The 25,866-nt window shown below is 35.7% G+C and overlaps 1 protein-coding gene across 3 annotated transcripts in view; it reads left to right on the top strand.

The window, feature by feature from the left end:
* Positions 1-25,866, top strand: part of LOC106867966 (uncharacterized) — a 95,380-nt gene that overhangs the window by 37,446 nt on the left and 32,068 nt on the right. For all 3 annotated transcript variants that reach the window (XM_014913080.3, XM_014913151.3, XM_089358568.1), the window contains exons 2-3: positions 18,571-18,819; positions 23,709-23,856. In XM_014913080.3, the coding sequence (XP_014768566.1) occupies positions 18,571-18,819; positions 23,709-23,856 (397 nt within the window). The remainder of the gene's footprint in view (positions 1-18,570; positions 18,820-23,708; positions 23,857-25,866) is intronic.

The following is a 25,866-nucleotide window of genomic DNA, read 5'->3' on the forward strand; positions in this document are numbered from 1 at the left end:
TTGTGAAACCATTATTTTAGTTAGATATAGCATGAAGATATTTTCATATACTTATATCTTCAAGTTTTGTTAGTGAAGTTAGTCACTAACAAAATATTGCTAGTAGACTTAATTCTTCTCTTGCTAATATCTTCGCATTTGCAGCAGAAAGGTCCTTTACTATTACCATCATCATTGTTGTCATTGTTACCTATCCATTTTTCCATGCTGGCAATTATTGGACAAGTCTGGTACAGTGTTTTATCATCTAACTCACATAATAAAAAGAAGAAAGTTGCAATCCTCTGTTACTGTGTATAGCTTTATTTTACTTGATGGTTTTTATGGCACAATACCTTTCCTATTGCCAACCATTTTACATGGACTAGGAACTAGGTGGGGCTGTCTACCAGGCCTTATATGTTCTATCTAATCTGCATCAGTTTTATTTGGAGTTACTGCTCTTCAAGGCAGGTTGTCTCTATTGTTGCTTGTTAACTTCATATCTCTTCCATTTTTCTTCACCAATAATCTATTATTTAGAAAATTATCCATAATATATAAGAAGCAAATTGTGTCTCTTGTTTTCGTTTTTTTAATGATAATTATTTTCAAATATTTTAATTGCTAAAACTTCAAGAAGCCCTGAACAGTGCTGTTATACTGTACATAGTTTGGATGTCAGTGTCTTGGGAGACTCACTGTCATAAGAAATCTTTCATAAACTTTTTCATAAATATTTCTCTATAGTTTCTGTATAATTATAGTTAAATTAGATATTTTTGTCATTACTATTTTCTATAATATGATACTGTTGATGTAATATTACATGAATCTGTCCTTTGCCAAAATTTATTGAACACACTTGACTTAAAAAGAACTTGTCATATATCATTCTCATTTAGGTCACTATTAAGGACATACTGCTGCAAATATAAACATTTCAACTGTAGGATGGTGCAATATATATTCTCATTAGTCCTGCTAGTAATTAGGAAGCAGTATACTGTTCACGTACTCCAAATATTGTTTTAGGTTCCCTAGAAACAGCAATTATATTATGACAGCTTATTGTTATTTTTTGCTTTGGTTGTCTTGTTTTATTGTTATGTTTAAGCTTCAAATCTGGAATTTATCATTTTTCATTTATAGAAATGTTAAGATTTCATTGTTGATTAATCATTGCAAACATTATTCATGCACCAACTTTGTATTTTGTGTTACTCTGGATCATTATTGTTGCAGTGACTGTAACTACTCATTTATAGCTTTTCTCCCATCTGTGAAAAGTTTCATGGAAATTCTATGTTTGATTTTTAAACAGTAATCTGAATCTTCTGATTGGATGGTTAAGGGATTTATTGTCACATATTGAAGGTGTGAAAAGATTAAAATCAATAGAATATTAACATTACATTGTAGATGACTGTACATGAGCAGATGTACTATATGAATGGGTTCATAGCCTGTCACATTGATTGACAAGGTTCTGTGGCACTGGTAACATGGGTTGGTTGTGAATATAAAATATCTTGAGTAGTTTCAAAGTGCTTATGTAACATTGCTCTTGGTTTGAAGTGATGCTTATATTGAAAGAATTAAGTTCATGACTAATCAGTTCTGCAGAGTAGCTTCAATTCCTAGTTGAAACCATACACTCATGCTTACTAGTACCCTTGGAAAAAAAAACATGTCTATCACATCATCATATTTTAACAGGCATGGCAGTGTGGTAAGAAGTTTGCTTCCCAACCACATAGTTCCAGGTTCAGTCCTTCTGTGTGGCCACTTGGGCAAGTGTCTTGTATTATAGCCTTGGGCCGACCAAAGTCTTGTGAGTGGATGTGGTAGATGGAAACTGAAAGAAGCCTGTTATATATATATATAGGGTGGGGGCAATATACCATGTTTATGTATAGACCTGTCAAGCTAAGTGAGATCATAGTTGTGGCTGATACCAGTTTCACATCGATGTGGGCACTTTTTACATACCCTGCCGGTGGTATGTAAAAAGTGCCCACTACACATTTGGAGTATGGTTGGCATTAGGAAAGGCATCCAGCTGTAGAAACCATGCCAAATAAGATTGGAACCTGGTGTAGCTCTCTGGCTTACCAGTTTCAGTCAAACTGTTCAACCCATGCCAGCATGGAAAGTGGATGTTAAATGGTGATGATAATGATGTCTGTCTTCCTAACATCACTTGACAACCGATGTTGGTCTGTTTATGTCCCTGTAACTTAGTAGTTCGGCAAACGAGACTGATGGAATAAGTACTAGGCTTACAAAGAATAAGTCCTGGGGTTGATTTCTTCGATTAAAAAACCCTTAGAGGCAGTGCTCCAGCATGGCCGCAGTCAAATGACTGAAACAAGTAAAAGAATTAAAGAATATCTGTTGACTCTGCACAATAATATCTAATGATTATTAAACATTTTTGTTTTATATATTGTATTTTGTGAACAATGACATTAGCTAAAAGTTATCAATGGAATAATCATTGATTCACTATATTTATGCAAGAATGATTAATAGCAGTCTGTGTAACATGAGTGGAGTAAATATCACAAGGCATTTATTGGTTCTTTCAATAATGATTACATTTTTCAAACACACATGCATCTGTGCACCCTCCCCCCTCCTCACAAAAGTTCAGATACTGCTCTCCCTCACTCTTTGTTACTCTCTCATCTATTAATCACCTCCTCCTCTTTCAATGCACCTCACTGTTATCACTATTTCTCTTCTTGCAATTCCTCTGTTATTAGAAGTGTCATCTCATTGACCTGTCCTTACACTATCTCCCTTTCTTTATTGCTAGGTATCTCTCTCTCTCTCTTTTCTCTCTCTCTCTCTCTCTCTCTTTTCTCTCTCTCTCTCTCTCTCTCTCACTTGTTATTCATTATTGAAGTCCATCACACTATCCATCGTTTCCACTTCCTTACTATCACCCATTTTCATTGTTCTGTCATTCATTCTTGACATCTGTTACTATTGCTTTCTCCCTAAACATTTGTCGCCTCATTACTCTTTTCTCTTACATTGCTACTCAATCCGTTCCTATCGAACCTCTTTACCAACAATCTTCATGTAGCTGTCTTTCTGTCTGTCTCCCTCTCTCTGTCTCTTTCCCTACTAACACTCTCTTGCACCTATCTCTCTGGTTCTCTTGTATTTTGCTCCTCTCTATCATTTTCTTCCTCTGTCAAAACTCTCTTCTACTAGCTAAAAACAAGACAACCTTATGGTGCTGGTACACAACCAACCACTGGCAATTATAGTATGTAAAGGAACTTTTAAAACTTGCTGAGGATATGATAATCTCTCTAGGGCACCTGCCATGATAAAATGCTCCCACTATACTCTGTAAAGTGGTTGGAGGATAGAATGAGTATCCAGCCATAGAGAACAAGACAAAAATGGAATGTATGAGTGAAATGTGGTGTCCAACTTATTCAGGAAGGCAGTAACTCTGAATAAGGACTGACTTGATCTGTGATGACCTGTCCAACTGTAGCAGCATAGAAAAGTATCCATAAAAATGAAGATATTGACATACATGCACAGGTGTGGCTGTGTGGAAAGAAATTTGTTTCCCAGCTGCATGGTGCCAAGACATTTTCATTGTTTTCTACTATAGTCCCAGCCTGACAAGCCTCTGTGTGTGTGTGTGTGTGTGTGTGTGTGTGTGTGTGTGTGTGTGTGTGTGTGTGTGTGTGTGTGTGGATTAAGTATAATTTGTTTGACTAAACTTTTCAAGACAGTGCTCCATCATGGTCATAGTCCATTGACTGAAATAAGTAAAAGGTATATATCATTATCATCATTTAGCATCTGTTTTCCATGCTTGCTTGGGTTGGATGGATGGATGGTTTGACAGGAGCTGGCAAGGCCAAGAGCCATGCCAGGTTCTACAGCTGGATGCCCTTTCTAATGCCAACCACTTTACAGAGTGCACTAAGTACTTTTTATGTGGCACCAGCACCAGTGCTTTTTACGTGGTACCTGCATTGACAGAGTCTCCAAGTACCATGCAAGTCAACAACCCCTCAACTGGAAGTGGGGAGTAGTATTGATGGGGGGGGGGGTGAGACCTTGTGCCAGTTGAGAGATTAAAGGCGTGTCTTGCTGTGGAGTCGATACATGGATACCCCCGTTGGAAAAGGAAGGAGAATGAGTTAGAGAGTAAGATAAAAAAGGTGATCATGTGAGAGATGATGGCAAAGATATGTAGGGATACACCCCTGAATGACATGAGGGGTGGTGAGAATAGGTGAGGTGATACAGAAGTTTGGTCTGGATGAATGGGCAAGATTGAAGTAATTAGGAAATGATTGACAGAAATATATGAAAGTGATGGAAGAACTATTAATCCTTTTACTATTACCATCATCAACTGGATTGCACAACAAATACAGCCGTAACTGTGTGGTAAGATGTTTGCTTCCCAATCACATGGTTCTGGGTTCAGTCCCACTGCATGAGACCTTGGGAAAGTGTCTTTTACCATAACCTTTGGCTGACCAAAGCCTTGTGAGTGGATTTGGTAGACAGAAACTGAAAGAAGCCTGTTATATGTATATGCTTGTGTGTGTGTCGTGTTCGTCCCCACTACTGCTTGACAGCCAGTGTTGGTTTGTTCTCATCCCCATAACTTAGTGGTTTGTCAAAAACAGACTGATAGAATAAGTACCAGGCTTAAAAAAAAAAATTAAGTACTGGGGTCAATTCTTTGAGGAGGTGCATCAGCATGGCCGCATTCCAAAGGCTGAAACAAATAAAAGAAAAGGTAAAAGATACAGATTTGCACAGGGTTTTCATCTGTCAAATTCCATTCGCAAGTTACTGGTCAATTTCAGGTTGTGACAGAAAATATTTGTCCAGGGTGTCATGCATTGAAATCAATATCAGAATTACACAGTTGTGAAGTTAACTTCTTAACCACACAACTATGGATGTATCCATTAGTTTAATGTAGCTGCTATAAAACTGTTGAAATATCAAATCAAAATATTTCATGTTAACAACATTACTTCATGCTAACAATTCAGTTGAATCTTTATAGTATTTAATGGTTGTAATTATTGGATTTTATACAGCAAAGTATTCATGATAGAAAGGAAATTACACCTGAGGCTTTGTACATAATTTTGTCATATTTGTAATACTAATTTTTGAATATTTATGTGCAAACATGGTAGGTAGCCATTTCGGAGACGTAAGTTATTGTCATCATTTATCTCATAGGTCTTTTATTTTGGCCCATTTCATATTTGAAATGTCTAATTGCAATGCAACTAAACACTGAAGCCATTTCTAAAACCTCTTTGCATAGCTTTTCTGAGTCTGATTTTAAAGTTTGTTTGTTTACTTTGATCTCTGTTACAGAATTACTCATTTGTTCACAACTATGTGGTTTTGGATTAAATTCCACTGTATAGCACATTGGGCAAATGTCTACTACTATATAGCCCTAAACAAACCAAAGTCTTGTGAGAGAAATTTAACTGAGGGAAATTGTGGGGAAGTCCATGAAAGTGACCATGGTTTTTGGTGGAAAACTTAATCCATTTCTAATTTAGCATTACCACCAGGCCTAGCCTTTGTGTGCCTTTTTGTTGCAAGCATTTGACCATCTTTGGTCTGAAGATAACTACTTCATTTGCTCCTCCTTGTCAGTGGGGTCTAGAAAAAGGTCAAAAGTATTGCCTTTCCTCTTCTGATTAAGCCACTAAAAAAATAACTGAAGTCTTTAAAAATCAAGATCACATTATATGACATAATAATTTAAGATAAAGAAAGAAATTTTTAGAACCATCTAACCTATATCAGTATCAAAAACTTGGATATTAAATACAAGAACAAGGGAGTCTCTGGTAGGTTTCCTTTAGTATGATTTACGCAATTTCATTTCTTTTAGTACAAAAATATAATCCGCGTAAGACACAAATGCAACATCATTCTTGGAATAATTGTTGTTTTGGTTAAGACCTGTATTTGGTACAAATCAGTGAGAGCTGAATTTATCTGCCTTAAACCTTTTAATATTAACTTGACTGGTGCAACCCTTAATTCTTGGATTCAAAGTTGTCCGTTTTAAAGTGTTCATAAATAAATTAAGAGCTTATGTTATAATTTAATACAATAACATTTTATCTTCCAATCACCAGCTTTATTATAGTTATGTTTATTATAGACACCTTCCAATACATGTCTGCTTTGTTTGTTTCTTCTAGGATAAGTGGTTATTTGTGTCTTTTTACACAAGTATAAGGGCCTGTGCCTGAGTAGACAATTGCTGTCTATTATATATAAAAAAGAATACATAAAGTAGAAAAGCTGCTTTACAATAAAGGGTATTACCAGTGATATTAGATTTATTTTCTTCTTATGGCATACCAATATAGCTAATAAGTATCATCATATTATGTCTACTTTTCCATGCTGGCATGGTTTGGACAGGGTTTTTGAGGTAGTGTTTTATGGTTGGCTGCCCTTCCTGCTACCAACTCTTTTAGTTGTCTCTTACAACATGATGATTAAAGCTGATACAGATTAACCTTTTAGCTCTGTTGGGCTTTTAAGACTATCCTTCATTAGAGGATTCTTTGATAAGATTCTTGGCATTTTTGTTTAGTAAGACATTATAACTAGTTGCAGATAAACAACTTGTGAAAGCAGTATTTGAAGGCTTCATGTGGACCTTGAGCACAACTTCTCCAGACCAAGCCTTAAAATATAAAAGTGCAATTAGTAATGTTCAGGTCAGCAGTAAGTGCTGAGGATTTTAATGTATTGGTAGGTGTGTACTAGTGCTCTATTTTCAATACCTTTCTATTTGTTATAGTTCTTGAAGTAATAGCACAAAAAAATCTAGGACTGGTTGTCTTCAATAACATTTATATGTTAATGGCTTGGTTTTATAATAGTAATTGTTGAAAATCTGCAGAAAAAGTTCCATACCTAGATGAAAGAGTTAGAATCTAATGTGACAGTAACAAAAACCAAAGCGCTAGCTTGTGAAAGCTCAAAATTCCAATGTTATCTGGGAGGTGGTTCTGCTTGATATGAAGACAAGAAGGTGATAGGACCTTAATATTTTGTACTTGGTGCAAGAAATGTGTGTACTGAAGTTTTCACAGAGTGACTGTCATTTAGGTCTTCAAGTATAATTGATGCACAGGACTGAATAGCAGTAGGAGCACCCATGCCTATGAATTACACATGTTTGACTTGGTTGAAATAATTAATAGTTCTGTGACTAAAGTGTTGTAATTAGCTCTGGAGGTGGTTGGAGTTAATGTACATTAGCTAGTGTAACAAGTTTAGAGAGCTGTTACCACTGTTGGTAACAATGGGTTTCTTTGTTCTGACTCTGTCAGACGTTTGACATTTAGTAGAAGTTTCATGCAGTACAGTCATGATGGTTAGGCTTTAAGTGTGGCAGATTTACTGAAACTTGAGAAAAACAAGTTGAATAATGATGGACTAGATATGCAACAACAGCTTTCAAAAAAGACATAAAAAGTGACCCGAGGGAGCAGTTAGTAATCAAGGAGCCCACTGATGTATACAGAAACTGCATTCTATTGAGATGGGAACATGATGTGAAAAGAGATTGAAAATTAACTGAAACAATGTTAGTTGTGACAGAAGACCAAAAAAGACACGGGTAGAGTGATGTAGATCTTAAGATACTATGCTATATAGAGGACATAAGATCAGATCAAGAAAAGATGACATGTTATATTGCAGACCTATTGAACCATGCAAGCATAGAAAAAGTGGCTGTTCAGTGTGTATTGATGATAATGGCATGATTGTCAGAACTTATATTCTTCTAAATTTTTAAAGCTTTTATATAGTTATTGTACAATTAATAAGGTTGGATTAGCAAAATCAGTAAATTGTTGGGAAATATGCTTTCCAGTATTTCATTGCATTTCTCTACATTTCGAATTCAGATCCCACCGGGACCAACTCAACTTTTAACCTTCTGAGGTTGGTTTCATTTTTCAGCCTTCCAAGTATTCATCAGTGAATTGTCATTGCTACCGTTGCCACCCCCTCCTCCTCCTGCTGTTGTTGTTGTTGTTGCAATGAACTGATGGAATCATTAGCATGCTAGATAAAATGCTTTGTGACAATTTACATGTCTTTACATTTGAGTTAAAATTCTGCTGAGGTTGACTTTGCATTTCATCTTCTTGAGATCAATAAAATAAGTATTGGGTTGTCCGGAAAGTTCATGCCGATTTTCCAAAAGGTTCTTCTCACTCAACTCATGTGGTACCCAAACTTCGTAGCGATTTGTGTACCCAAGCTTTACCAGGTGTTCATGAACGACGGATTTTGATAGGTTGAGGCTTTCTGCCAAATCTCAGGTTGTGCAATGTGGGTTATTCTCAATTAATGACTTGATTTGGTCATCATCTGTAGTCGATGGGTCTGCCTGATCGCTCTTTATCAATAAGGCTACAATCTCCAGCTCGGAACCTTGCAAACCACTTCCATACAGTTCTTTCAGATAAAGAAACATCACCGTAAACTGCACATATTTCTTTGGTTGCTTGTGAGGCATTTTTCCCTTTACAGAAAAAGAAAAGCATCAAGTGCCGAAAATGAACTTCCTTATCTTCCATTTTAAAGGGTTACAGATTTAACACAGGTTATAGGAACATAAGCCTTCTTCCACGAAAAGATAGCTTAAAATGTGCTCTAAATGGAGGTGTAGTCAAATCCTATTTCATGGACTCAACCATGTTCTAAAATAAGTCAAAAGGTAAGCTACTATAAATCAGCATGAACTTTCCGGACAACCCAATACCATTTGAATATTGAGAACATTGTAATCCACTTCCCCACCCCTCAAAATTGATGAACTTGTGCCAAATTAAGAAAGGAAAGTTATGAAGGTGGAAAGCTGGCTGAGTCATTAGCATGCTGAGCAAAATGCTCAATGGCATTTCATCTGTCTTTACATTCTCAGTTCAAATTCTGCAATGGTTGACATTTAGAGTTGATAAAATAAGTACCAATTGAGCACTGGGTTCAATGTAATTGACTTACACCTTCCCTAAAATTTCTGACCATGTGCCAAAATTTGAAACTATTATTATTGTTGTTGTGGTTGTAGTGTCAGAATCATTATCACGTTGGACAAAATGCTTTATGTTTGAGTTCAAATTCTGCTGAGGTTGATTTCATATTTCATCTTTTTGGGGTCGATGAAATAAGTACCATTTGAACACCAGGGGAGGGAGGGCGATATAATCCACTTCTACACTCCTCAAATTTGCTAGCCTTGTGCTAAAAGAAAGGTTTGTTGTTGTTACTGACAATGTTCTAGGGGAGTCTCTGGGCACTGTTGAGAACGAACTGGCTAGTCTGTTCCAGAGGACTTTCCGATCAGGAACTATCATGGATAATTTCCAGATATCCTTGGCCTGGCAGTGCTACTGGGGGTGCACTGCTGGTTTGAAATAAACTCTACAGGCATGGATGTACTGTCAGATGGGCTTGTCCGAGGTGCATGAAGAGTGATGAAACCGTTCTGCACGCCCTTGTTCAGTGTCCAGGATTTGCTGACTTGTGGGGTTATGTCGAACAGCTGTTGTCATGTGTGGGACTGACCTCTCAGTTGGCCGAGTCTGTAGTAATGATCACCCTGCCACCCTCCTTCAATCAGGCAAGCAATGCAGTTTTTCTTTGCCTGGTGGCTGTGGTGAAAGAGGTTGTTTGGTGGACAAGGCTGAAGGCATGAGGACAGATACATTCCTCTTTGGTAGAACTCTTATTGACTTCTTCAAGTTTCACTTGAAAAGGAAACAGACTGGGGAGGGAAGTGCTGTCCTCTGTTGAGTTTATTGAAAGGTGGATGAAAGTTGCGAAAATGGCAAGTGTAGACCTGTAAGTTGGAGATAAGGAATTAGAGAGGGCGCTTGCTCTTGGGGTTTCAGGGAAATCTTGGACAGTGAGGTTCCTCGATTATCCCTGGAGGCCTTCCTGTATCAGGAGGGCCACATCTTTATCATCCTCCTTGCCACTTTTTTTTTTTAACCTTTGTATGCTATGCACACGTCACTTCTTTTTCAGTGTATACTGTGTATATTTACTTTTTTTCTATCATTTCATTATATGTAACCCCCCACACACACTTTATGTCTATCTTTGTATTGTCCCCCTCACCCTTCACCCTTGTGGAAAATAAATGAAATTATTATTATTATTATTATTGTTTTCTTTTTATTATTTCATTATATATAAACTCCCACACTTTGTCTATCTTTGTATTTTCCCCCCTATTCCTTCGCCCTTGTGGCAAATAAATGAAATTATTATTATTATTATTATTATTATTATTATTATTATTATTATTATCATAATAAAGGTGGTGAGCTGGCAGAATCGTTAGCATGCTGGATGAAATGCTTAGCAGTATTTTGCCCATCGCTATGCTCTGAGTTCAAATACCACCAAGGTCGACTTTGCCTTTCATCCTTTCGGGTAACATTTTGAGGTTGTTCCTACTTGCCTTTTTGATGGAAATTAGCCTTATTGATAATGATCGTTTTCATCATAAAAGGGATATTGTGAATGAATCAAAATTATTTGGTTTACAATGTCAACTGCATTAGTACCCACTTCCATGCAGCAACTATACTCAGTTATTCTTCCCCTAGCTATTCTCTTATTTCATCATCATCCTTTAATGTCCATTTTCCATGCTGGCATGGGTTGGACAGGTTGAGCTGGCAAGCTGGAGAGCTGCATCAGGTACCAGTCTGATTTTGCCTGGTTTCTACTGCTGGATGCCCTCTGAAATGCTAACCACTTTACAGAGTGTACTGGGTGCTTTTTACATGGCACCAGCACAGGTGCCTCTCTTGTGACCTGGCATGGGTGCTTTTTATGTGGTGCTGGCACAGGTAGTTTTTACATGGCACAGGTAATTTTTATGTGACATCAGCATGGGTGTGTTTTATGTGGCACTGATACAGGGCTCTTGCATGGCAAACATCTACATCTCTTCAGCTGGGAGGGGAGCATTAACAATTCTACTGTGGTGGACAGGTCTTCTCGAGTACAGCAAAGCACCAGGTGTCAATGTCCTTTGTCATATCCTTCATAAGGTTCAGTGTCCTGAGCTCAAACTTCAGTACTTCATCTCATGTCTTTCTGTGTCTCCCTCTTCCCCAAGTTCCATCCACAAGTGATCAGCACTTCTTATGCAGCCATCTACATCTATCTGCATCGCATGACCAGACCAGTGCAGTCTTCTCTCTTGCACACTGCATCTAATTCCTCTTCCATCAGCAGTTTTTGTTTATAAAATTAATCTGTTTTAGTGGAAGAGGAATAAAATAGCTATTGAACAATGAGTCTGAAGATGAATAGTAACACTACAATTTGTGATAAATTCAAAGTTCTATAATGAAGAAAATATTCATATTTGAATAAATTGTTTAGATATTATGTCACTAATTTATTTGTGCAAGCAGCTTCTCTGAATGATCATATGACTTCTGTCTAAAATATCATGTGTTTAAACTAGGCTGCAGACGCTGCATTATTAATTTTAGGAAAATATTTGGCTCTGTGTACTTCAATAATTACTTGAATCCCAATACATTCTTTATGAATAAATCAAGAAACCAAATCATATCCATAGGTATTTAGTCTCACAGTGAAGGCCTTTGTGGGTTTCTTGTAGTAGTACCTTGTAATTCTTATTAAAATACTTATATATTATAGATAAACAAGGTTATCCCAGGCATAATTCATTTTGCTAAATGATATAACTGACAGCCTGCAATAGTTACAAAAGTAGCCTTCTGCTACTTTATTGTGGTATCTTGAGAGGGGGAAGTGTAAAACCCCGAGGAACTGTGAAGACTGAAACTTGCTGGTTTGATCTTCATCCCTTGTTCAAAAAGTCCTTGTGGGCTTAGTTTTACTGTGAGACTAAATACACATGAATATGAAAGCTGTGTCTAGAACAGTTTTGTTCATATTTTAATTGGTAACCTCATGCTACTTTGTCCCAATATCTTGAGAGGGTGAGCTGAGCAAACTGATAAACTGTAAAAATAACAAATCCAGTTGGTTTGATCCTCAATCCCATACTAGCTAAAAGGTCCTCCTAGTGACCTCAATTTCATAGAAAAATTAAATCCATTTGAATATGAACTTCATTTCTTTATTTTTCTTGGTACTTCAGTTAAAATGAATTGAAAATTGTTATGATGCGGTGTTTTCCACAGTTATAATGCGTGGCCACTGTTGTGACTAGCTGTTGTATCTACTCTAGTAGCCACCACATTTTCTTGGTATCGGATACAGTGTATCTCTTTTATACCAGAATGGTAATACATCGCTTCATCTATCGTGCTATCACTGATAGCTGTGCAAGACACTGAATTTGAACCATCTACAATTGACTGTGACTTGAAATCAACTATAACACATAACAGACACTTAACTCCAACTGAGAACTCGTACGATGACTACAGTGACTGACACATCACTCCCTGTATTGGTTGACATCGTCTCATTTTATAGTGGCTGCTCATACCACTTATCCCGTGGGAGAGGTGTACCATTTCCACTACAACATCTCTCCTTTCAGTTTTTTTGTTTTGGAAAGCAAGCCATTTTATTTTACTTTATTCACTCACACCTCCCATTTTAGAGTTTTTTTTATTTAACTTTGCGAAATTTTTTCCTCCATTTAGTTTTGAAAATACTTCTGGGTTTGGTAATGGATAGTTGTGTCCAACTAAACAGTCATTTAATCCTGCTGAGAAATCTTCACACACTCTTAGTTTATTATTCTTTTTTTCCATATAAACTGTCAATGCTACCCAGTCTGAGAAGTTGATTTTAGTAAAATAAAATGGCTTGCTTTCCAAAACGAAAAAACTAAAAGGAGAGATATAGTGGAAATGGTACACCTCTCCCACGAGATAAGTGATGTGAGCAGCCACTATAAAATGAGATGGTGTCAACCAACACAGGGAGTGATGTGTCAGTCAATGTAGAGTCATCGTATGAGTTCTCAATTGGAGTTAAGTGTCAGTTATAGCTAGACTTTCCAGTCTTTCCAGCTCTTTGTTGACCTGGTCTATTGCTGCAAATGGCATGTTTTGTTTAGGCCTAAAAACAAGTGTTGCATTTTCTTTTACAGCAATTCTCACTTTTGTTTTAGGGCAACAGCCCAATCCTTCCCAAAAAAACATTTGGAAATAATTTTTTTAATTTTTTGTCTCAGTTCTTTGACTTCATTCAAGCCTTTGACCGTCCCAACTACATTTCCACAGAGGAAACTTTTGTGGGTATCCCACATTTTAAATAATCCCATGCATTCTGTACCAAATAAGTTTAGTGATTTTTTTCAACACAAATATTTGCCCTTTTCATTTTATCTTGAAAAGTTACATTGCAAACGCATTCACCGATAAAATATAATTTCCTTCCAGTAACACCATATGCTACTTTATTTGATCTAAATAATTTCGGTTTATCGATTTTTTTCCATGTTTGTTCATTTATGATAGTGATGTCACTCCCCATGTCTAATTGCATTTTGACACTTGTGGTTTCGACTTTTACCTTGATGAATTTTCTGTTCGCTGTACTAACTTTTTTTCTGATGGTAAACAATTTCTTTTTTTCTTGTTTGTTCCAAATTTTCGTCGTCTTAGTTCTGCAGTGCGATTTAATATGTCCTGTATTCCCCCAACGAAAACACTTTGTTTTTTGAATGGACAGTCTTTCTTCAGGTGCATACCACCACATGCTATACATAGGTTTATATCTTGATCTTTATTGTGTTTTTTGTGAAACACTTTATCCATCTGCAGACTCTTCTGCACTGGTTTTACCTGGAAACAATCTCTGCATTGGATTTCCTCTGTGTCATGTCTTACTTTTCATATCATATTGCATTCTTCTGACAGTTTCTGTAGGGTTATATCCTGGTTCATTTTCAGCTTTGCAAGGATTTTCATTCTGACTTCTGCATCCTTTTTAGGATGTTAGTTTATCCCGTTTAAACCTCTCGCATTCCCTGTTCTCACTATCCACATGTGTAGTAAAGTCTTCATCATTGCTTTTCTCAGTGTTCAAGCATTTCTAACATGTGTTGAACAATGAGCTTTTTTCACTGAATATCTTACATAAAATGTCAATTGTGTGTCTGTAAAATTTGTCAGAAGATTTTTTTAGGCAGTATAAAGTTACTGTATTTTTCATGCTCTGTTGTTACTGGTTTCCTCAAAATTAGACATGTTTACATTTCATCTATCCGGTCTCAACATTCTTTTTTGAAAATTTGTTCAAATCTTCTGTAATATGCCTCAAAGGTGACTCCTTCTTCTGGGTCATATTTAAATTCATTTACTGAATTTGCTATACGGTCTGACAAAAGCATATTTTCAGGTTTTGTTACCAACTTCATTAGTTCTAGCATTTGTTGCTGTTCTTGTTGTTATTGTTGCTGTTTTTGCAACTCAACTCACCAACAAATTTTCCATGATTTTACAGATTTTTCATAAAATGTGTGCAATAAAACATTTGTTACTCCACTGTTGAGTTACTCTTTACTCTTTTACTTGTTTCAGTCATTTGACTGTGGCCATGCTGGAACACCACCTTTAGTCGAGCAAATCAACCCCAGGACTTATTCTTTGGAAGCCTAGTACTTATTCTATCGGTCCCTTTTGCTGAACCGCTAGGTTACGGGGACGTAAACACACCAGCATCGGTTGTCAAGCGATGTTGGAGGGGACAAACACAGACACACAACACACACACACACACACACACACACACACACACACACACACACACACACACACACACACATATATGACAGGCTTCTTTCAGTTTCTGCCTACCAAATCGATTCACAAGGCTTTGGTTGGCCCGAGGCTATAGTAGAAGACACTTGCCCAAGGTGCCATGCAGTGGGACTGAACCTGGAACTTGGGTTGGTAAGCAAGCTACTTACCACACAACCACTCCTACGCCTTTGTTATTTCTCCACGTGAATTTTTTTTTTAATTCTTCTGCATGAAAATTTTTTTTTTAATGTTGTTCCCTCATGAATTGTTTATATCCTTGTCATCACTGTTATGGTGAAGTAATTTCCACAGTTATGATGTGTGGCCACTGTTGTGAGTCTATCATGCTAATACTTATAGCTCTCCAAGACACCAAATTTAAACAGTCTACCTTGACTATGGCTCGAATTCGACACTAACACGTAACTGACACTTAACTCCAGTTGAGAACTTGTACAACAAGTCTACAATGACTGACACACAGCTCCCTGTACTGGTTGACATTGTCTCACTTTAAAATGGCTGCTCATATCACTTGTCTCGCAGGAGGAGTGTACCATTTTCACTACAACAAAAATACATATACAACAGCTATTTTATAGTTGAATAATTGGCTTTATCACTTACATACAAATATAAGAATTGGTATAAATATTTGAATTTGTAGAAGTACTCATCTTTTCTGTTTTGTAAACATTGGTTGAAAATGAACGAATGATTCAATAAAACTTAAGTTCGATTTGTTATATATCCTGGAGTTGGATAAATAGTTTAACGAAGCAGTGGAAAAGAAAGTATTCACATGACACACTATAATTATTGTTACACGAAGTTAAATGCTCTCTGCCAACTACTCAGAGCGAACTGCTTACAATGAACTGCTGATAATTCTTTATTTTATTGTAATATGTCAGTCCACTTTTAGTCACGTGAGGGTAGCTACAATCTTTCCACAACATCTCCCCTTTTTAGAATAAGTTTCCTCAGCTTCTCCTCTTTTGAGAATTAAACTCCATCCAGAGTTTTAATATCTTTTACGCTTAGAGTTCAATTCCAGTGTTTCTGTTCTTTTCTGTTTTCTGCTGTTATTGTTTGGGTGTTAGTACCTCAAATGTGTCGTACAATACTTCCATGGGGATTTCATTTCTTGTGACTGTTTTTTCCATGAATCTTTTTTTAATTTGATTAATATGTCTTTTATGTTTGACATTTTTTTTTCTTTTACCAGGAATAACATTTTTCTAATTTGTTTAATAATTACACTGTCTTCCCAGCTTGCTTTACCGTATCTATAGGTTTAAAAAAAAAAACTCTGTTACCTAACTTGAAGAATTCTGAAGATTTTTGTTGTTCCCCTTTTTTCTATTTTCACTCAGTATCAGCTTATCAAAGACAGATCTGACCTTTCTAGCAAACATCAGTTTTGCAGGTGACATTCCAGATGAGGTATTCAGATTGTTACTTGGTACACTCTGAGAAATTGTTGAAGTGCAAGGTTGTCCATTACTTCATTGTTCGCCTTTTTAAACACCCTCTTGAAAGCGTCAGCAAAACGCTTCACTTGTCCATTTGACTTAGGGTGATACAGTGGAATGGTGACATTCGATAATGAACATCTTACAAAATTTTCTGAACTCATCTGAAGTAAATTGAGTTCCATTATCAGACACAATGGTGTCATATCTGGTGAACAATTCATGTAAAAAACATACTGTAACCACAGATGTCAGCTTTTTACACTTGTGCACTTCAGGCCACTTTGAAAAACTGTCCATCACAACAAGGTAATATGAACCTTTAAGTGGACCAGCATAATGAACATGCAGTCTGGAACATGGAATATATATTTTTGGCCATGGTTGCTATTTAGTGGTAGGTGCTTTTGCAGCTAGGCCACACCCTCTGCATGCTTTCATTAGTTCTTCAGTGTCATGGTCCATTGTTGGCCAATATACATAACTTTTCTAATCTCTCTAACTCTAAGTTTATCAGTTCTAATGCTGTGAAAGGTACAGTCCGTTTTAGTTTAAATACCCATATGGTGTTTTCTTTTACTTCAATCTTTGCCTTTGTTTTGGTGCACAGACCTAATTAAATTGACAGAACTTCAGGAAAAAGCTTTTTTAAATTTTAAAAATTTGTCTGATAACTTACTTGTACTGGTAGAAAAACCATTCAAATATTTACAAAAAAGATTTATGGGGAGGTCCCATAAGTTAAATAATTCCATCCAGTTTGTTCCGAATAAATTTGTCATATTATTCAACACAAAATCTTAGACTTTTAAGGTTTTTCCATGAAATGTAATGTCTCTTATCATTTTGCCCTTAAAATGTAATTTTTTCCTAAAACACCACCTGCAATTTTTGAAGTTTCTTTTAACCTAGGTCTCCTGATTTTTTCCCCATATTATCTGTATTAATTATTGAGATATCACTGCCTGTATCCAATTGTAACTTTTGATACACAAATTCTCTTTGAGGTTCGTTCATATTTCTTGTCACTGATAACCTGTTTACATGATTTTTTTCTATTGAACTGTTTTTTAAGTCTTGTTTTACAGTATGATTTTTTATGACCTATCTTACCGCACTTGAAGCATTTTATATTTTTAAACAGACAGTTACTTTTAAAATGTAGACCACTGCACCATAACATGGATTTGGTCTTGACATTTTTTCTCTTTTTTCTTATCCCTTACTGGTCAACACACCTGATTATGAGAGAAATTTTTTTCTTCAATTTTATGTGCATCATGTCTTAGATTTATAATTCTCTGGCATTCTGCTAATACCTGTAGAGTTAATGTTTGATCCTGTTATAATTTTGTTAATATCTAGGAATGTATATCTGCATCTTTGTTTGCAGTTAGCCCTTGAACAAAAATTAGATGCTTGAACATGTCTGGGGTTAATTCATTTAATTTTTCACACTCTCTGTTAACAACCTCAGCATGGGTGACGAAATCTTCATCTTTTTTGACTAAATTTAAACATTGCCAGCAAGTATTGAATAGGGAGCTTCTTTCAGTGAAAATTTTCGATAAAAAATTGTTTCATCAAAACAGATTTCACCTGGTTTCTTCAGCAGAATATAGTTACTATGTTTTTCATGTTCAGCAGAGGATAACTTTCTTAAAAGTAGTCATACTTTTTTCTTGTCAGACCAATTTTTACATTCTTCTTTGAAAATTTCTTTGCATCTTCAAAAATATGCAGAGAAGGTAATACCTTCTGGAATATAACCGAATTCTTCAATTGAGTTTGCTATGCTATCTGGCAAGTATGAACCTGAAGTATTTTCAGACTTCTTCAACATTAATTCCAGTAACTGTTGGTTTTGTTGTTGCCGTTGCAACTTTACCTTGAAGGCCAATAAGTCCTCCACGTTAAACAATTTTTTGGGGGTTTTGAACCCCCCCCCCCCCCCCCCCAAATTTTCAAACATTCAACACAAGCTTCAAACAACTCATCACCACTTTTATATCCTGGAGTTGGATAAATAATTTAACAAAGCAGGGGGAAAGAAAATATTCACATGATGCTCTACGATTACTGTTACACGAGGTTAAATGCTCTCTGCCAACGGCTCACAGCGAACTGCTTACACTGAACTGCTGATAATTCTTTATTTTATAGCAATGTGTCAGTCCACTTTTAGTCAGATGGAGGTGGCTAGAATCCTTCCACAACAAATTGAAACAGCTAAAGAATAACTATATGACATGAAGTTTTTTCCCTTTTTTCAGTTGTGGAATTTTGTGATGCAGGAAGAAGTAGTAGAATATCAACTTCCAGAAGAATGTCTACTAGGAGATATTCTAGAACTAGTTTAACAAGAAGTACACTCCGAACAAAATATGGTCAGTCAATTTCTTCTACCCGAAGCAAGATATCAAGAATTGGTTGGAAGCATGCACTATTAGCTGGTGGTTTGTTGTACATAGGTTCTCAAATGTACATGAGTCGTCGTATGTACTATTCACATCCTTCCCGAAGTAAGTATAAATAACTATTAATTCTTATCTATTACATGATTTGCATTTCATTTTTGGTATTTAATTCTTTTTTTAGAATAACCAACAACATTATGAATTTCATTTCAGAACTAACCCCAAATAGTTCTAAATGACAAACAATATTTTCAGATATAGAAGAAATCAAACTCTGTATCATTTACAAAAGAATCAACTCTTCAACAAACATATCTTCCTACATCTGCTTTTTAGCCTGCATGCAATTCCTCATGGTGACTAAGAGATGAGTGCTTCTCTTTAAGGAATAAATTGTGTCCTTGCAGCTATTTTTTTTTTTCGTATAAATGTCATGTTTTCACTGTGATTCATCAATATTTAGTTTGAATTCTCTTTGTAGATTCATAGAACTACTAATACTTTGTAGAAACTGAATGTAGAAGAACATTATCATATTTATCAGTAATATATTATATGTATCTTATTTCTTCAAAAATTTCTTGAACAAGTTCTCTAGTTGTTTTCACCAGTAACTTTCATTAATCTTGAAAAAATATTCACTAGATAATGGCAATGGTAGATAGACAAGTAATTATTTCTGTGTCATATATCTAAACATATTCTGAGCAAATGACATATATTTAGACACTGTACAGAGATATTAGAAATACTTACAAACTTTCAATATTCAGAAAATTATCATATTTTGGTATGTCAAGTAACAAAACTACCAACTTACCTATCTTTCCCCTACTTAGGGGGAAGATAGGTCACTCTTAACATAGGCCAGGCTTTCCTACCCACTCCACTGCATGTGGATATTTCGGACTGAGCCAGTGTTAATTCCCTCTGTAGCAAAATGAGCCCTTCTACTTAGTGTTATGGAAACACAGTTTTCCCCAGCCATCTTGGGCGATAACTTAAGTAATATCTCTATATTTGATCAAACAAACTGAAAGCATGTAATTTTTCTCACATAAACAAATCTGACATTGAATCAAAGACCTAAAGTGAACTGTGGAGCAAAATATACAGAGCAAAGAGATATTATGGGTATATTAACTATGTCTACTATTTATTATTAATGGCTGTTTATTTGTTATAAACTATTTTGTAAAATTGCCAGTTATCAATATCATGTAAAATAGATTTCAAGAAGCGCTTTTTCATCTCTTCTATTTTTCCTGGCAGTGCATACCAAGCTATCGTTAGTTCTAGCATGATAAATTCCTCTTGTAGCTAAACTTTTGCTTACTTACGTAATTAGTCAGCTTCTTTCCAAGCAGCTTCAGATTACTACTGTAAGCTCTTTCCTCCTATGTGTATAATGGAGACAACTTCCATGTCCAGTAGCCTTCGAATGCCATTATGAATTCCAATGGTAGCTATAACTTAACCTCTTTCCTTCCTACATCATAAAGGGACATGGCCTCTCAGCTATAATAAAGTGACCCATCTAAGAAGTTGGGCACTCTGAACAAACCTAGCAGAAAAGGATTCTACTCTAATTGTATAAAGGATAAGTAGATCTCTCCCTGTGTAAACTGTAGCAAAGGCAACCTTTTTAGGAGAGCATTAACTCTGAATAAAAACTGATACTCAGTAATGAGAATTCTTTAGTCATATAGATAATCTTTCAAGCATCAATGTTATGCTTAGTATCATACTGTAAAGTGCTTGGTGATAGGAAGGGCATTCATCTATAAAAACCATTAAGTCATCAATTATGTTTGGCTCTGGTTTCAGTAATTTTAATTTTGAAATTATTGTTTAAAGTAATGTTTATTGCAACATCAGTATGACTGTTCAATGTTACTACTGTTTTTAACCCCAGGAAGAGCCTCCTCCAGCTGGTTATTGATGAAATCTGCAGCCTGTATATATTGCAAGCAGAGGAGTGAACCCCTACCAACTTCTAGCAGATGACAGGATCACCAGACTGAACGGTTTCGGGCTATTTGTGCCTGTCATCAGTGGTAAACACCCAGCTGCTAGAGATGACAAGAATTTGTTCCAGCTTGCAATATATAGAAAACTAGTGACAACCAAGCAAAGTAGCTAGTCAGAAAATCTCTATAAAAGAGGAAAGTAGTAACTACACTGAGAAGTAATGTTTATCGCCACATCAATATGACTGTTTGATGTTATTACAGTTATTAACCTTAGGAAGAGCCTCCTCCAAGCTGGTTATCAATGCAGTTTACACTCGGTACCTATTGCCAGCAGAGGAGCGAACCCCTACCATCTTCTAGCAGACAAAGGGATCATCAGAGCAGGCAGTTTTGGGCTATTTGTGCCCATCATCAGTGGTGAACACTGAACTACATTGTTATTGGCAGAAAAATGCATGACAGTGAGGACTTACCCAAGCTAATGGGGGACAGAGATTCTTGATGTGGTGCTGTGAAATGCATTTCAGTTGTGACTGCTTAAAGAACATATAAAACAAACAAAAGAGAAAGGAATGAAGAATGAAAAAAGTATACAGAACATTGGAAATAAATTAAATGCCAACATAAAGTTGATAAGATTATTATCAGGAGCTTAAGTTGTGTACAATTAGTATCAGATCAAAGAAGATTCTTTAGTTATATGTTTCTCTGATAATAGTTTATTAGTAACTTTGCATCCTTCTCCCTAAATACTTCTCTCATGCTATTTATAAGTCAGATAATTATGCCAATTGTAATGTTTTCTTAAATTTTGGCTTATAAAGTGAACAAATTCATTACTTTTTCAAGTCTAGTTTCTTAAGCTTTTAGCATTTATACTTGTCACATCCAGCTCAAATATTCTAGCTGTTTTATGTTCCAACTGGCCACACCTACTCTACAATGTTATTCTGAATATAAACAATTACTTCTTTGAAATCTTGAAGATATGAAAAAATGCATGGTTAATTCAAAACAATATGAATAGATAATGATTAAATTTGACAGAATACTCCGAATGCTAAATGGCTACCTCGCTGCTAATCTATCTTTAAACCTGTTGGTTAGACTGTGCATAAGTGAGCTAAAGAGGTAACTGTCTAAGAAAGGTATTAGCTACTTCCTTTCTCTGTGTAAGAGATGGCTGTTGATAGGGACATGTAATATGTAACACTTTTGCATTCAGATTACTCTGTCTAATGTATGCTTATTTATTCATATCAATTTGAATTACTTATGCATTATCCTGTAGCTCTGAGATGTCAACAATGTGATTGTTTATTTTAGAGTGATATTGTTGAGTTGGTGTGCGGAGCTGGGGCTGGTTGGTTTGATCATAAAGCAGGTAGAATATTTGGGCCAGCTATGGCTGGTTTGAATGCTAAAGGGATAAATTATGCATGTCATGTGGTTAAGAAGTTTGTTTTATAACCAGCTGGTTCCATGTTTGATCTTACAGTGTGACATGTTGGGCAAGTCTCTTTGCTGTATTTTAGCTTGACTAATTCCTTGTGATTGAAATTTGATAGACAAATGTGCTGAAGCCCATTGTAATATTATACATAATGTAATTGATGACTGGTAAAAAAGTTGCAGAATGTTTTAGTCTCATGATCTTGTCAAACTAATGTGCATTAGGAATAAATTAATGTGTATATAGTAATGAAGCCCACCTCTGGAAATTATGAAAAAAAGCACATATGGAGGGTGTAGGGTGAAACCTTGAATGAGGGTTTTTGATAAAATTTGAAAGATATATATATATATATATATATATATATATATATATATATATATATATATACATATATATATTAGAGTCTGGTGTAGCTATCTGGTTCGCCAGTTCCCAGTCAAATCGTCCAACCCATGCTAGCATGGAAAGTGGACATTAAATGATGGTGATGATGATGATGAGTATAGGAAAAATTAGGAATATAAAAAAGGAAAAAACATAAAATTAATTTGGTGCGACTAATAAGAAATAAGAGTAACTCAGAAGTGTAACTAATAAGAGTAACTCAGAAATGATAAAATAATAATTGTACTAATGGTGTAGAGAGGAGGAAAGGTAGGATTTCCTCCTCTCTACATAAAATAGTTTTTGTAATGGGTTTTTGTAATAGTTTTTGTATATGTGAATATAGGAGGTACAGGTAAAAAAGTTGTGTTTTTATATATCTTATAGTCAGAAGCCTGAAACATGAATCAGATTGATTTACTAGATCAGAGATAGGTACATGGGATTGTTAGAAAGGACTACAACAGAAACAAAAATAGGAGTATCATCTAAATGAAATGACTTAAAAATGAAAACAAGCTACATCAAAAACTTTAACCAATTTTTCCAATTGGATAATAAAACGAAAAGAAAACGTGAAATGAATAAAAACATATTCTTCAAGTTGCTACTGTTTTTTCCAGCATACAAGCCTAATTTTTTTTTACATCAAAATTTACAGCCAAATGAGGCAGGTTCACTTAAGCACCAAAATGACTTTGGAGGACCAAAAATTCTATGTGAAATGCAGCAGGATTCGAAAAGATATTGACAATATTTGAATGTTTACGCTACTTACTATGTTAATTTGTATGCCAGAAAATATAGATATAATTCTATCACTAAACGCTATAAGAAGACTATGAGGACTATACTTGAATATATAGATTCTCAAACCTATCAAACAAGTGGCTATGTTTCCAGTTTATGGAGAATTTCAGACTGAATTCCCAATATAGTGGGAATTAGCAAACCTCATGTTAGAATCCAATAGCAGCTAGGAGAGAAAAAGGGAAAATAAGAAAAGAAAAAGAAAACACACTAGTCTATTCTATGTTAATCTAATTATATTGATGACATTAAATTTATTTTCATGTCTTTTGAAGTACTTTTACTTATAATGTTGTATAACTTTCCTGTTAAAAAAAATGTTCATCTTTTTTTTTTTTCTAATTTATGTTTTTATATTTTTTTATTTTTAGCACCCACCATTTGTTCCAACTATGTTGATGCTGATGAAAATGGTACAGTCTATAAGATGTTTATATGCCCTAGACATTACGAAAGTGATAATCAAGTTCACTGTTGTGGACCAGAAGGACAACAGAGATGTTGTGCTGCAACTAAAACGTAATTGCTATTTTCATTTCTCAGATGGTTTCAAGATAACTGTTCACTTTCCTCAATGTAGTACTTTAGAGGCAAAAGAGACTGTATGGTCAAGATTAGAATGCTTTTGATCATGTCTGCATAATCAAGGTTTTTACCTTGGGCTAATCTATAAAAACCAACCAGTTTTTACTTGTTATTATTATTATTATTATTATCATTATATAACTGTTCAACATTTGGTAGGTTGAGACAAATTTCTACTGCATCACCTGCTACACCTCCATGTTGCTGGAGTGTGTGCATCATTGTGTGCTCTTTTCTGCTGTTGGGTGTGTACAAACTTTTCCCAGCACTATATTGTATTAGTTTTTTTTTCTCTTGAGATGTGGTACAGTCTTTTGTTGTGTTACTGCTTGTATTGTGTGTTGCATGTATAATGCATTGGTTATTTAGCTTGCTGGTGGAAGTTTATTTCACTGAGTAATTGCTGTATGTATTGTGTCTTGTGTTAGTGGATTGTTTTGTAACCCTCACTTCTCTTATACACTCATCGTCTGGAAGTTGTACTCCATTGCTGTCTACTTTTTACCCTGTCCTCAGTTCAATAACAGTGCATTTATCTAGACCAAATGCCAACTAGATGTTATGTGAGAAAATTCGAACAACCTGAATCAGGAACTAACCTTTGTTAGTTCCATAAAGCTCCAAATTATCCATAAACAGTGGGTGGTTAATTGGTCTCATGTTCTTCTGTAGTTTGTAACCAGTTCCCATCTTCTTCAAAACCATGGCGAGTCGTAACATACTAACAATAAACAGCAGGGGTGGCACAGTCTCCTTGAAAGATACCCCACTCTTGATGTTGACATAACCAGTTTCGTCTCCACTTGCTGATAGAATAGTCTTCCATTTCCTCTTACTATTTTCGAATAAATATATATTTTTAGATTCATCAACCATCTCCAGGCATTTTAGATTCCACACGCAAGGAACCATTTCATATGCCTTCCTATAGTCCATCCAAGCCATTGATAACCTTGTCAACCTTCTTTGACGGTTCCTCAAAATTACCTTATCAATCAGCAACTGATCCTATGTTCCTCATGATCCCTTCTTGCAGCCTTTTTGTTCATTTAGCTAGCAGTTCATTTTTGTCAAGATGGACATACAATTTCTTTCCCATTATTCCAGTTAGAAGCTTCCACATCACATGTAAACAAGCAAGTCATCCTTCACCTTATTTCTGACCACCAGCCAAGTATACGTGTGGAGACAGCCAAAAGAAGCATTTGACCCAGATTGCCCTCTTCCAACTGTTAAACATGGAGGAGGATCTGTGATGATCTGGGGGAGGCTATATCTTGGAAATCTGCCGGCCCAATGGTTTCCCTTCATGGCAGAATTAATAGTCAAGACTATTTAAGCATTTTTTCTGATCAAATTCAACCTATGGTTGCGGAACTGTTTCCGGAGGGAAACGCAATCTTTCAGGATGATAACAGACCAATTCACACTGCTAAAGTTGTTACTGAATGGCACAAGGAATATTCTAGTGAAGTTGAACATCTTATCTGGCCACCACAGTCCCCAGATCTCAGTATTATTGAACATTTATGGTACATTTTAGAAAAACAAGGAGTCGTTATCCTCCACCATCATCACTACAAGAACTGGAGACTGTTTTAGCTGAAAAATGGACAAAAATTCCTTTGGAAACAATTCAAACTTTGTATGAGTCCATACCTTGTAGAATTCAAGCTGTAATTACTGCCAAAGGCAGCCCTTCCCCATATTAAAATAAATTTGTTTGAAATTCTAAAGTATGTATACGAAATAGCTATATATTTATGTGTGTGTGTATGTATATTCTTTTGGTCAAGTCAGTTTCTTGCTATTCTGAATTTCATTAGCAAGTGAACAGGATTTTCAGACAAATCATAACCTGCCTCAAAGATTCTTTGCACCCACTGGTGAGAGTCAGAGTAGCAAGAAACTGACGACCAAAATAAAATATATTATTCTCTAATA

This window comes from Octopus bimaculoides, chromosome 10 (assembly GCF_046866305.1).
Source record: "Octopus bimaculoides isolate indiv1 chromosome 10, ASM4686630v1, whole genome shotgun sequence".
NCBI lineage: Eukaryota > Metazoa > Mollusca > Cephalopoda > Octopoda > Octopodidae > Octopus > Octopus bimaculoides.